The 12575-nt window shown below is 37.7% G+C and overlaps 1 protein-coding gene across 10 annotated transcripts in view; it reads right to left on the bottom strand.

Moving 5' to 3' along the window:
• The window catches only part of birc6 (baculoviral IAP repeat containing 6), a 134677-nt gene extending 129336 nt beyond the window's left edge, over positions 1-5341 (bottom strand). For all 10 annotated transcript variants that reach the window (XM_023296605.3, XM_023296620.3, XM_035942151.2 and 7 more), the window contains exon 1: positions 4920-5341. In XM_023296605.3, coding sequence (XP_023152373.2) covers positions 4920-5130 — 211 coding nt within the window. In that variant the 5' untranslated portion in view covers positions 5131-5341. The remainder of the gene's footprint in view (positions 1-4919) is intronic.
• Positions 5342-12575: the final 7234 nt, after the last annotated feature.

Raw genomic sequence — 12575 nt, 5'->3', positions numbered from 1 at the left:
TTCTATTCTATTCTTTTCTACTATTACGTATAAAGGAGTCAAATCAATCAGCAGCTTAAGATCCATATTTAGCTATTGGTCAAATTTACAGGACCACAAACTAAAGCAAAATTACAGCAAAACAACGCTCTGTTTCTTACAATACAAAAATACTCATGCACAGCAGCTTATAATATAAATACGTAGGCAAACTGTCCCTTACATAATACAAAAGGGTTTATTTTCTCTCATGTATTACATCTTAATTACTTTTCCCACTGTAATAGTTGGTCTGCTTTGTGGGCATGGTTAGTATTACTTGGGAAAAGCTTGAGCAGTGACACCTTTAAGACAGCCAAATTTTACTGTTTCAAAGATTTCCATATGTTGGGTTATTCTGAAATGGACATGAACATGGTAGATGTAAAAGAAACACAGTGAAAAGTAAACATGTCCTGAGGGCTCTGATCAAAATGTTGCTTATTCACGGGTGCAAGAAAAGTATATAATGTAAATTCAACATAACAAAGTATATAATGTAAATTCAACATAACAAAAAGGAAACCATTTAGTCTGCCAAACATAATGAGGACATTTTCAATTTCTGTTCTTTCATCCGCTATTTATGAAGCTCACAACACTGCACGGTATAGACAGCAATGTGCAACTGTTTGCAACTATTTTCCCGAAACAAGTACTGAAATAAGTGTGGATGATGCAACAGTCCATAAGAGAAGGTTCAAGTAGGCCTGTCTGATCGCAGTTAATTGAGCAGACTGCGATTATTTTGCATGATAGTTAGAATCCTTTCCAATCATCTGGATAGAAACAGCTGGATAAAACTAAGAGATACAGTACCAGTCAAAAGTTTGGACACACCTTCTCATTCAACAATTTTTATTTATTTTAATTATTTTCTACATTGTAGATTAATACTGAAGACATCAAAACTGTGAAAGAACAAGTGTGGAATTATGTTGTAAACAAAAAAAAAGTGTTAAACAAACCAGAATATGTTTAATAATTTAGATTAACATAGCCCCCTTTTGCTTTGATGACAGCTTTGCACACTCTTGGCATTCTCTCAATCAGCTTCATGAGGTCGTCTCCTGGTATAGTTTTCAATTAACAGGTGTGCCTTGTCAAGAGTCAATGTGGAAATACTTGCCTTTTCCATGTGTTTGAGACTATCAGTTGTGCTGTGTAGAGGCAGGGTTAGTACACAGTGGATAGACCTATTTGACTACTGTTGTAATCCACAGTATGACAAGAACCACTTAACTGAGGAAAGAGAAACAAGTTCATTAGAGCTACCAGCCTCAGAAACCGTACATTAACAGCACCTCAGACTACAGCACACATAAATTCTTCACAGCGTTCTAGTAGCAGATGCGTCTCAACATCAATTGTTCAGAGGAGACTGCGTGAATCAGACCTTGGTGGAATTGCTGCCAAAGAAGCCTCTACTGAGGTTGAACAAGAAGAAGAGAATTGTTTGGGCCAAGAAACACAAGGAATGGACATTAGACCAGTGGAAATCTGTGCTTTGGTCTGATGAGTCCAAATTTGAGATTTTTGGTTCCAACCGCTCTGTCATTGTGAGACCAGAGAATATGAGTGGATTGTTTCTGCATGTGTGGTTCCCACCGTGAAGCATGGAGGAGGAGGTGTGATGGTGCTTTGCTGGTGACACTGTTGGGGATTTATTCCAAACTGAAGGCACACTGAATCAGCAGGGCTACCACAGCATCCTGCAGCAACATGCTATCCCATCTGGGTTGCGCTAACTGAGACCATCATATGTTTTTCAACAAGACAATGACCCCAAACACACCTCTAGGTGCTCCATGCCTCTGGGAAGTCCTTCAAAACTGTTGAAAACTATTCCAGGAGACTACTTCATGAAGTTGTTTGAGAGAATGCAAAGAGTATGCAAAGCTGCCATCAAAGCAAAAGGGGGCATACTTTAAAGGATCTAAAATACAAAACATTTTCTGGTTTGTTTAACACATTTTTGTTTACAACATAATTCCATGTGTGTTCTTTCATAGTTTTGATGTCTTCAGTATTAACCTACAATGTAAAAAAATATTATTAAAATGAATAAAAGCCATTGAATGAGAAGGCGTGTCCAAAATATGACTGGTACTGTATATCATGTTTTTATCACTATTTCTCCGTTGTTTTCTATTGCTTGCATTCACTTCTTCTGTTATGGTGTACTGGCACTAACTTTTAACCTCGAGGCACTTAACTTCTAATAACTGACCGACTGTAGTTCAGTGAGCAGCTATAGACTTTACCGTCATAAATGTATTTAAAAAGTCAAATACCACAGTATCTTTGAAGGCATGATGCTTTGATTGTATGCAAAATGAAAAAGAGAGCCCAATAAATCTGAGAAAAAAGTGACACTTAAAGGCACTATTACCACTAATCTAAAACTAATAGAGGCATTAAATGAACATTAAAAAATAAACAAAGTAAATGTTCGGTGCAATTATTTGTATGACACTTAATCAACTAAAAATGTAATTATTGTGGAATGCCTGGATTTGACTGGACTGAATCACCCATTTACTTATGTTATGACATACACAACAAAAATTCCATTGTCACTTTTGTACACTATGACCACACTCAACCATCATGGGAGCAATGTTATGAATAAAGGCTATTTACAGCAAAGTTTCCTCTAAAAACACAACATCCTACATGGCTGGTGAGGACAGTTTGCAAGATCTATGTGACTTTCATCAAACAAAGAGATATCTATGTCGTGAAAGTAGTGTTGCATATACACCTATACTAGAAAAGTACCACGATACCTCACCATTAAAAGTAATTCCAAATCCTGTTTTGTTACTATTGATACTTTAAATGACCAGAATTTCAGATCATCAATGTCGATATGTTAAAGTGAAGCAGTGAGTGTTTGGAACTCTGCTTTCCTGCAGGCAAAGTGGGCGTGACAACTGCTTTTTTCCTCCAGCAGCTTTCTGAGCCCCAAAACACGACTCCAAATCCAAAAGCCAATGCTGAGCATCCACAGCTTCTGGATAAGATTGATACATGAAGTGATACATGAAGTAAAACATGGAAATATTTCACTTTAGTAAGAGACAGGAAGAGAAAGACAACACAAAGCCACCAAGCCAAACAGGCAAAACATGCTTTAAAGTTAAGTGGACTGAGGTAGCCAACTCATCCAAATAATTGAAGTATCTCTCCAACAGACCTAACGACTTGGGCAATGATATTTGTTAAACTCATCTTTACTTTTTTAGCTGACCATGTGGAAAACACCTCTATATGCAAATGCAGACTTCTCAGTGGTAGCATTAACTTTGTCATAGCTAGCAAGCTGTTAAAAGCCATGCATTTGCAGCGTGCAGATCAACAACACCAGTTATAGCAATCAATTTATAGAATAGAATTTTAGATCACCCCTAATCAGGGATGCTGTCAGTAGGGAACTATGGCTATCCTTGCCAGACGTGCTTTGAGGAGCACTTGCTCAAAACCATATACACCTCACCACCTCCAACTAAGGGCTTTCAGGCTTGAAGAATTTCCATCCGGTGATAATTAGTCCTGACAAGCCAAACCAGCACCCTTAACCTCACCTTGGCGAGTCAGATTGTGCCTTTAAGTTTTACTTGCTTTCTGTTCTTAATGTGTATCAAGGTGAAATCATTCCTGTATCCCTATATGCGTTTATTTATGTGTAAATTTGTTTGTGTGTGTTTTCCATTGTTGTGTTCCTATTAATTTTATTACCAGTGTACCTTGTCAAATAGGTTCAAGTGGTTACAATCAAAGTAAGGTAATTAAATTCAAATGAAATGTTTTGTCTACTTGATATTAAAAATAAGTAACTAAGAATAGTTAATAATATGATTTCAACCAAAATATAACTTTTATTATGATAAATGTTTCCTCTATTTTGCACTATGCTGATACATAGACTATTTAAGCTCAGTCACAATCAAAGCTCTTTTAGAAAGACTGACATTTATGAGCAAAGTGACGAAATTAAAGTTGTAAACAAAAGGTAACAAGAACACTACCTTTTAAAATGATCATATAATAATAGGGTACCCAAACCAACTATGTTTATGCAGTTCTTCAGTTATCTGAAGAGAGGGGAGAAGAGCTTAAGAATTAATTTCTAACTCTTGCAGAAACTTTGTATGCAATGTCCTGTCAATACTTTGAGAAACGATATTGTATGCAGTCATGCAGTGATGAGTGATATGAGGTTAAATGACAGAATTAACCAAGTTAGCCCAAGAAGCAAAAACAGGCCCCTTATGTTACACTAACTCTAAAGCATCAAGTCATTTTACCTTCAGCATCACATCAAATGACTGACAGTGCGCCCGGTGATATGGAAAGTTAAGCAGGGAAGGGGGAGCTAACTAGCTTAGTGGCTATCACAGCTATTCGCATTAGAAAAGTGTAATAGCTTAAGGCAGGCGATAGTTTTCAGGCAGTAGTAATTGAGCTACTTCTGCGGTACAATATCTGAACTGGACTTCTACCGACATATTGTGACTGACCATCAGAATTAAAGAAACCTGCACGGAAGGTTGCCCGGTTAGCTAGTACCGTGCTAGTCCACTCGCTAGCAATTAGCTTGCATGGTAGACATGTCATGTAGTGACTATGGTAAACACCGGCTTTCAAGAAGTACTTGCCTGTTTGACCACACATACATCAATCTCCGAAGATGGTAAGGGTGATTTTGCACATACAGAAGAAGCTAGGCACATCATGTTTCCCAAATAACCCTACTAGGCCCAAAGATAACTACTAGGAAGAGCTAACGTTAGCGAGCTGAGGTTACAGCTCAGCCTGTGTCGTGTTTAGAGTCTGTTGACACTCAGCGGCTGGTTGTCAAACTGAAACTGTTGGTGTCAGGGATTGACAGAACTTACCGTGCAACGCCGAAGCCTGGAGAATGGCCCCCGAAGTGCCGTCAATTACTTTGATGCTGCCGCGGCTGGTAACGGCCAAGATAGCATTGAGGGCCGGGTGGTAGGAAAGGCTTCGCAGGCCCTCCTCGTCGCAACGCAGGCAACCGTCTCTCAGTACAATCCAGTCTGAGGAGGTGGACGAGCCGGAGCCCGGCGAGGCCGCGGCCGCCATCTTCCTTATTTTTCCCTTCCTCTATGGGTTTGTAAAGATCCGATGATACACGTAACACTGCTAAATCTAAGAGACAAACTCCGTACTACCACTCCTCTGCCACTGCTGACTCCTTCTGCGGCTTCTTTTCCTCCGCCCGTTACCGCAGCAGTGGCTATTCACCATCAGCGCTGAGGAACTCCAGGCTGGGCTCCCTGTCACTACACGATAGAGAAACGGAGCTAGCGTATCTCTCCGCCAAATCTCGCGATAACACGAGCGAAAACGAGAACAACGGATGAACAAAATAATGGAAACATCAAAATAATAGCTCTGCAAAAAACAGACCACTATAAAGGTTACAGCTGTGTGTTAAGCCGTTGTAATACAAATTGCAGCCTCAAGCATTCCCACACAACTGAATCTGACTTTAATTTTTAAATTAAATTTTATAGGTCCATTGTTAGGTTTAGTATATCTGACTGCAACTAACAAGATTTTTCAGCATTGATTTCTGTCACTTTTTTATTTCGAATGTTTACACCCAAAGTAGATGACAGCAGAAGATGACATTTAGCTGTCAAAGTAGCATTTCAACAACCCACAGTGTTTTGTTAGAAAAAGAAAACAAAGAATATATCAATAATTGCATAATTAAACAACTTAAGCAAATGTAATTCGAGTAGAATAGTTAGAACAGTATAGAAAAGAAATGTATTATCAATAATAACAGAAAGCTCAAGTTTAAAAAAAAAAAAAGCTGCAGTGTTGTCACCAAACACCTTATGTTAACCTTGAATTACTGCTTGTGACAAAGTTTGTGGCATGCTTGAGCAATATTCACATTTACATGATATCATGATCAAAATGCAAAGTGGGATGAGGGAAGGTGCCAAGCCTCGTGTAATTCCATCTATGGCCACAAAACAGCAGCAAAGTGGATGTCTTGTGTTGCCATGAAGCCTAATGTCCACCATTTTAAAGGTCTGTCATCTGAAAGTAGATACAAGACAGAGAGGCAGGGTAGCACTAAGGGTCCTCACTGGGATTTGAACCACCAATTTCCTGTGTCAGAGTCAAGGATGTTAGTCACGGAGCTATCCCGTTGCAACAAGATGGTAAAAGAGAACCATACAGCCCTCTTAAGAATATAGACATTATCAAAGAATTAGGATAATTAACGCCTGTGTTCAAAATATATTCCAAGTTTCAGGCCAAGCAGGCTGAATCTCATCTGATCTGGACAAATTTACCTTGGCCTCATCCGACCAAAGAATGTGATCCCAGTATTCAAAAGGCTTTCAAAAGGTTTTTTTGTCAAAGAGCAAGCAAGTTTTTTTAGTGCATGTGTGTGTGTTTCTTTTACACATCATCTATTAAGATTGACATTGTCCTTCACACTTTTTGAACTGTCACAAAAATCCTGATTTTCATTGACTTCCCCCTCTGTGCCAAGTTTGAAGCAACTGCATGTCTGTTTTTCAGAGCTAGATTGTGCAAATAGAGTACTGTGCATCATTTTTGGACGACAACCATTGCAGCTGTAACAAGTGTTACTATGACTCATTCTATATTTTGTAATAACCGCTGTAACAGTGTCATCACTGCTTTTTAGAAGATTATTATCTTACTGTATCACAATCAGATTTTTCAGTTCCTCTGGCCAACGTATCATGATGCAACATGAAGACAGAATCAGCTCATAGGTTCAAACCAGAGAAGGTTCTGGTGTTCACAGGACATTTTATAATTGTGTTCATGCAATTAGGCTTATTGATGACAGGTTTTGACTAACTGGTGTTTCAATGATCACAGATGTAGTTACTTTTGTTGCACTGAGTTCCTATTTTTGAGGCCTTTATTTTCAGCATGGTGTTTCAAAAGTATATTTTTATTATTGTTCAGAAAAAGAAATATGTTGCTTTGTCAACTTAGAAATAATGCAGTTATTGAGGGATGATACAAATCTATGTCATTTGACATCTCAGTTATATTTCACAGTGGTGGACTCACTTTTGTTGTATATTGTATTATGGTAGAAAAAACTATCAGACAAATTGACTAACTGGATTGCTGTCCCTCTCTAATGTACTATGTATGTTAAATCAGGGTGGGGGAGGTCAGATAACATTAAGTTAACAATCAGCATTAACCAAAGTTAACCTCACCTCTTAAAACACCCAAAACAGACCAAAAGACAAGGCTTAAAGTTAGTTTTCTTACACACGAGAAGAAATCCTTCCTCCATCATTACCTGTGTCATGACATTTACCGAATATTTAATACAGGCAATAGAATTGTCCTCCCAGGCCTGCATTTAGGACTGAAACCCTTTTCTGCTCCTTTCTGTCAATAGAACACAGCTGAGGTATCTAACTGACAGACCTCATCTGGCTTCTTCTTTTGCCGTGCTAGCCTGAGTCTCAGTGGGCTTCATGTTGAGGATAAAAATAGAAACAACCAAGACATGAATGGAGGAGCCGCTGTGCCATCTGATCTCCAGCTCCCGATTTTTACATAAAATAGAAAAAAGGTATCAGATTTGGACTGGGAAAGAAACTCAACTACAATATTCGACTGTAACATATGCAAGCTTACATATGATGTACTACCGCCTTGTCTTTTAAATATCACTTTTAACGACTTAAAAGATAAGTTACAAGATCACTCATTCTATTCCACTTTAATTTTTTCATTTTACTTCAAAATAAATTCAGGAGACACACGTATGCAAAGAATTAAACATAAACACCTGTTATTTTTAGTTATTTATTGATTCCGCTCCTCAGATGGCTGTAAGGGGCAGAAATATGTTCAAAATTAGTAAAAAAAAAAAATGGTGGGAAATAGTTCATGACAGCAAATCTCCTCTGAATCTTTACCACTGTAATTTAATCATTACCTTTGTTATATCTGGATCTTCCTTAAGCTGCTGCCACTAGTTGACACCAGAGCCCTCACAGAATGGGTTTGCCTTATGCCTCTGCCTTTTCAGTGTAATAAAGACATGGCTGTGTTGAAATTTGTTTCAGCACAAGGGGACAATCAAAATAACAGGTCGAAAGCCAAAAGTCCTAGATTTGATGAGATTACCTGCAACTCACTTACAAACAAGCACCCTAATAACAGAATACTACAAAGAAAGCATGTTAAGAGGAAGTGGTGTTTCTCCCTCTTTGTCCTGCAGGAAACAGTAACCAAAGTTGCCAAATCAAAGAAGAAATACAGTACAGCCATCAAAGACTTTATGTGCAGAACTTTTGCACATAGGAGATGTGATGTCATCAGCCTACAGATGAGCATCACAAACATCGAGGACAAATGGCCAGCCGTTTCTTTTCTCTCTCTCTCTCTTTTGCTCTCGATCAATTTCTTTCTTTTTCAAATCCATATCATTTGAAACATCTGTTGTCCAACACCACTGTCGCTGCTCCAGGTGAGGAAAGGTGCTGCCGGAGAGCAACGCTGGGTACAAATGAGTCTGTAGCTTGAAGCATTAAAATTATAACTCTCACCCATTTGATTAATTTCTCATTTACATTAATCAGGATTCCATCTGTCTCATTCACATAACTCTCCTATGGAACTCTTCTATAAGTTAATTGTCACCTCTAATTACTGACTCCTTAATCTTTCTGACTCTCAATAATGTTTATTTCTTGCTCACTTACAAACCTCTCATATATTGTCCATCTGGTCCTCTTGCCTTCATTAACAGTTATTACTTTGTCTTCCATAGTTTTCTGTCCTTCAGTCTCTCACATCTTCTAGACTACCAACCACCATATCCATCTGCATTGGCTTTCTTCTGCTCTTCTATGTCACTTTTTTTCATGTTTTATTATAATTTTGCCTCTCTGCACAAATGTCGCATTCTATTCTACATTGCTAGTATTTAATTTCTGTACTGTTAATTGGAGTAGTTCTAAAATTAAAGTTCAAAAACAAAACTCAGCTTGAATGTGCACAGTGAAAATCAAAATAGTCATTAGTTGTGATAAGACTTTCAATTCTGCAGAATCAAATCGCCATTCAACGAATTTGAAGTCATCCTCTGATGTCTGAGTGACCACCACGGAGAAGATGGAAGCACCTTAATCAAGGACTTTGAGGTTAGCACAATAGTTTTCGTGATTTTTAACAGTGATAGTTTTCAACTAATGTAATCACAGATGATTGTGAGACAAGATCACAAACATGCAAAAGAAAAGCATAGCATAGTGACATACTGGCAGAAAATTAGATGCAACCAGTTCTATTTACAATGTTTGCAGGATGCTGCTGATGCATCTGTCAGTGTACAAGAGCATTTGGCAGAAGAGGTGATGAAGATTTACCTGCTACAGAACAAAACTGATGAACCCACTGATGTTGGTATTGTGAGTGCAAGCATCACCGTCCTCAGAGTCTGATGCTATCTGTTAGGACAAATCTATTCGTTGGAAATGCTAATAATTCTCTGAAATGCTCTCCAAGTCAAATCTAGTTTTGAGGTTTTCCAAAAAAGTATTGTTGGAACTAGAAGCTGGAAAGCTTTCAACAAAGGTTTGGAGCACAAAAGTTACTCGCGAATGTAATTCCCTCCTAGAGTTCAACAAGATGTTCCTGTAACATGGACATTTTTTATTGGCAAGTTATACCTACTTGAACATTTAGCATCTGTATTAGGTCAGCCCTAGTCATTTTAGATAGTAGTGTCACTCCACTGACTCAAATTGTAGTTATTATTACAGAGTTTGCTCATTACCCCACCAAAGAGGTGGAGCCTCGGCTGAGTTATGTGATGATCGACATTGGTTTGTCTGTGAGCAACATTACTCCAAAACGGATTAACAGATTTGGATTTAATTTTCAGGGAAGGTCAGAAATGACAGAAGGACGAATTGATTAGATTTCAGCAGTGATGTGGCTTATAGTCTGGATCTACAAACTTTTTAAAGATTTCAGCTGTCTGAAACGATACAACTGAGCAGCCTTGATGGAGTACTGTGCTCTCTGAGTGCTTCTCCAGTTTGTACTTTGGCTGAATTTTGAGAATTTCATGTTTTCAGACCTGGGAAAAATAATCTTTCTTTACCCTCAAAAAACATCTTGTCTGGGAAGCCATTACGAAGGTTCAATATCTCCAGAAATAGAACTTCCACAGCCATGACAATTAGAAAGTACAAAGACAGAACTGTTTCCAGTAGATTCAAATGATCGAATGGCCCCAGCAGAGGCCAAGGTCTAAATTATTATCCCCTGAAGATGAAAAAAATACAATATTTTTAAAACAAGGTGGTATTGGGGTCACAGACAGTTACTATAAGTGTATTTATATGGATATATTTATAATTCCTACTTAAAGTAGAGTCTTTGACAATTCACTAACTTTTGAAGCCTATCAGCAGAATTTGATGTGTGGCAAGCATGGCAAGCCAAGGTTCCACTTTTTTGCTGTTTTGACATGCCAAAATGACGATGTAGGGTGATGTGGAGTCAATCATAGGTCCACAAAAAATGTTGGCTTAAGATTCTATATACTGTCATTATATGTGCAAAGTTCAAAATTGTGATGACATTGTCCAAATTCAGTCCACATATTTTCCAGAACTTAGTCTAAGGTCCCAACTAAACAAAGGGTCAGAAATCTCAGATGGTGGAGCTACATAATAAATGACACAGACTGACCCTGCTGTTTCAATGCTTCCATGAGAGTTGATATTTTCCTTGATAATAACAATGGCTTTGGGCTAGTATGTAAATTGTCACTGCTCTTGTTGCATTTTACCCATATGCAAAGTTTAGATCAGCCTGTTGCACTCATAACATGGACACTTGTACACACTCATTGGAAAGAATAAATCTGGATTAAAGGTAGACTAGATAAAATGCCTAAAGTTTTTAATATTATTCAGCCTAGGATGAGCTAGCCATTAGTGGTCAACAGCAACTGTTGACAGTCTTTGCTGTTATGTGGTGACTAAACCCTTTTCACCTTGGAGAAACCAGGCTGTATCTGTTACTAAAACACAACAGGCTTTGAAGTTTCAAAGGTTGCAAAGTGTCACATCTTGAGTAAAGAGGCCGTCGGCTGCAATCGTGAATACAATCTGCGCAGATTTGTGCTTTTCTTGCATTACTGGTTGAGTTGCAATTGACAGGTGATGGAATAGGATCAATAACATCGGCGTTCAGTTATTGTTAGATGGCTGATACTTAATTCAGGCTCAAGTGAAATGTAAGTTTTGCTGGAAGTTTTTCTTACTCAGGCCTGGTGATATGGATAAAGATTGTATTGCAAAACATTTTCAAGTATCTCTTGTCCATGGATCTCAATGTAGCTTATTCACAGTAGTGGAGATGACTGACTAAATATCGCTATCTTTTGTAGGTGGCTCTGGGTTAAAGCGATTGAAGGACCCATTGTTCGACCTATGTTTGAAAGACTTTTGTGCTAATATATAGGATTCAATTCACTCCATTCTTTCTACAGCATGGACATAGTTACATACAGTGTTTAAATTTACTAAAACACCTGTCATAATAAGGAGAAAATGCAAATATTTTAGAAATCTGTCAGAAATTTGTTTCAAACTAAAAACTGTATTATTATTTATCGGGCAAATAACAAACTGGAACAAATAAATAGTCCTTATCCACGTTAACCAAAAATCTTAATATTTTCTATGACCTCCTTTGGTCCTGATACCAGCTTGCATCCTTGCTGGCATTGTTTTTATGTACTTTTCAACAGTCTCTTTTGTTATTGAGTTCCAAATAGTTTCGAGCTGTTCCCAGAGACTTACTTTGGATGAAACTTTTGTGCAATCTATTTTTGAATTCAATAAATCTCTGATCTGTTCAGTGGGTTGGAGTCAGCTGACTTAGATTTGATCCCAGGACCTCTAGCTGTGAGGTGACAGTGATAACCACAACAATGTGCCGTCCCAATTCTAATGTCATGGTACTAAATACAGGTATTTAGATATACTTAATTTTTTAGTTGCATTTAATTTAGAAAATATTTTAGATAGTCTTGCAGCTTTAAAATGTACTCAGTGTTTTTAGGTGATAAGATGTGCCACTAAAAGGATCAAATAAACCATATTAGTTTTGGATTGTATATAGTGATGGATATACTGCATAATAATCATGTAATATTGGTTTTGGACACAGTTGAAATGGTAAATATTGCTCCTGATAAACATTAGCATTGCAGTAGAGGTGAGTACACCCCAGTGCAATATCATTGTCAAATTTCAAATAATAAAATATTGTGTCACTTTACAGTAATTGGATTATTTCCAGGTTGAAAGTTCTGTGTTTTTATGCAAAATCAAAAAGTTTAACGGCTTAGATTTACTATATTAAAAACACAGGCCTCACAACATTAACTCAATGCAACAAAATACACTTCCCATTTCAGAATTATAAAACTTTCATTATTTCAGTACTGCCTATGCCAACTTTTTTTCTGATAAGAC

This window comes from Amphiprion ocellaris, chromosome 16 (genome assembly GCF_022539595.1).
Source record: "Amphiprion ocellaris isolate individual 3 ecotype Okinawa chromosome 16, ASM2253959v1, whole genome shotgun sequence".
Classification (NCBI taxonomy): Eukaryota; Metazoa; Chordata; class Actinopteri; family Pomacentridae; genus Amphiprion; species Amphiprion ocellaris.
Note: the sequence above shows the minus strand (reverse complement) of the source record. Positions and strands in the feature narration are given on the sequence as shown.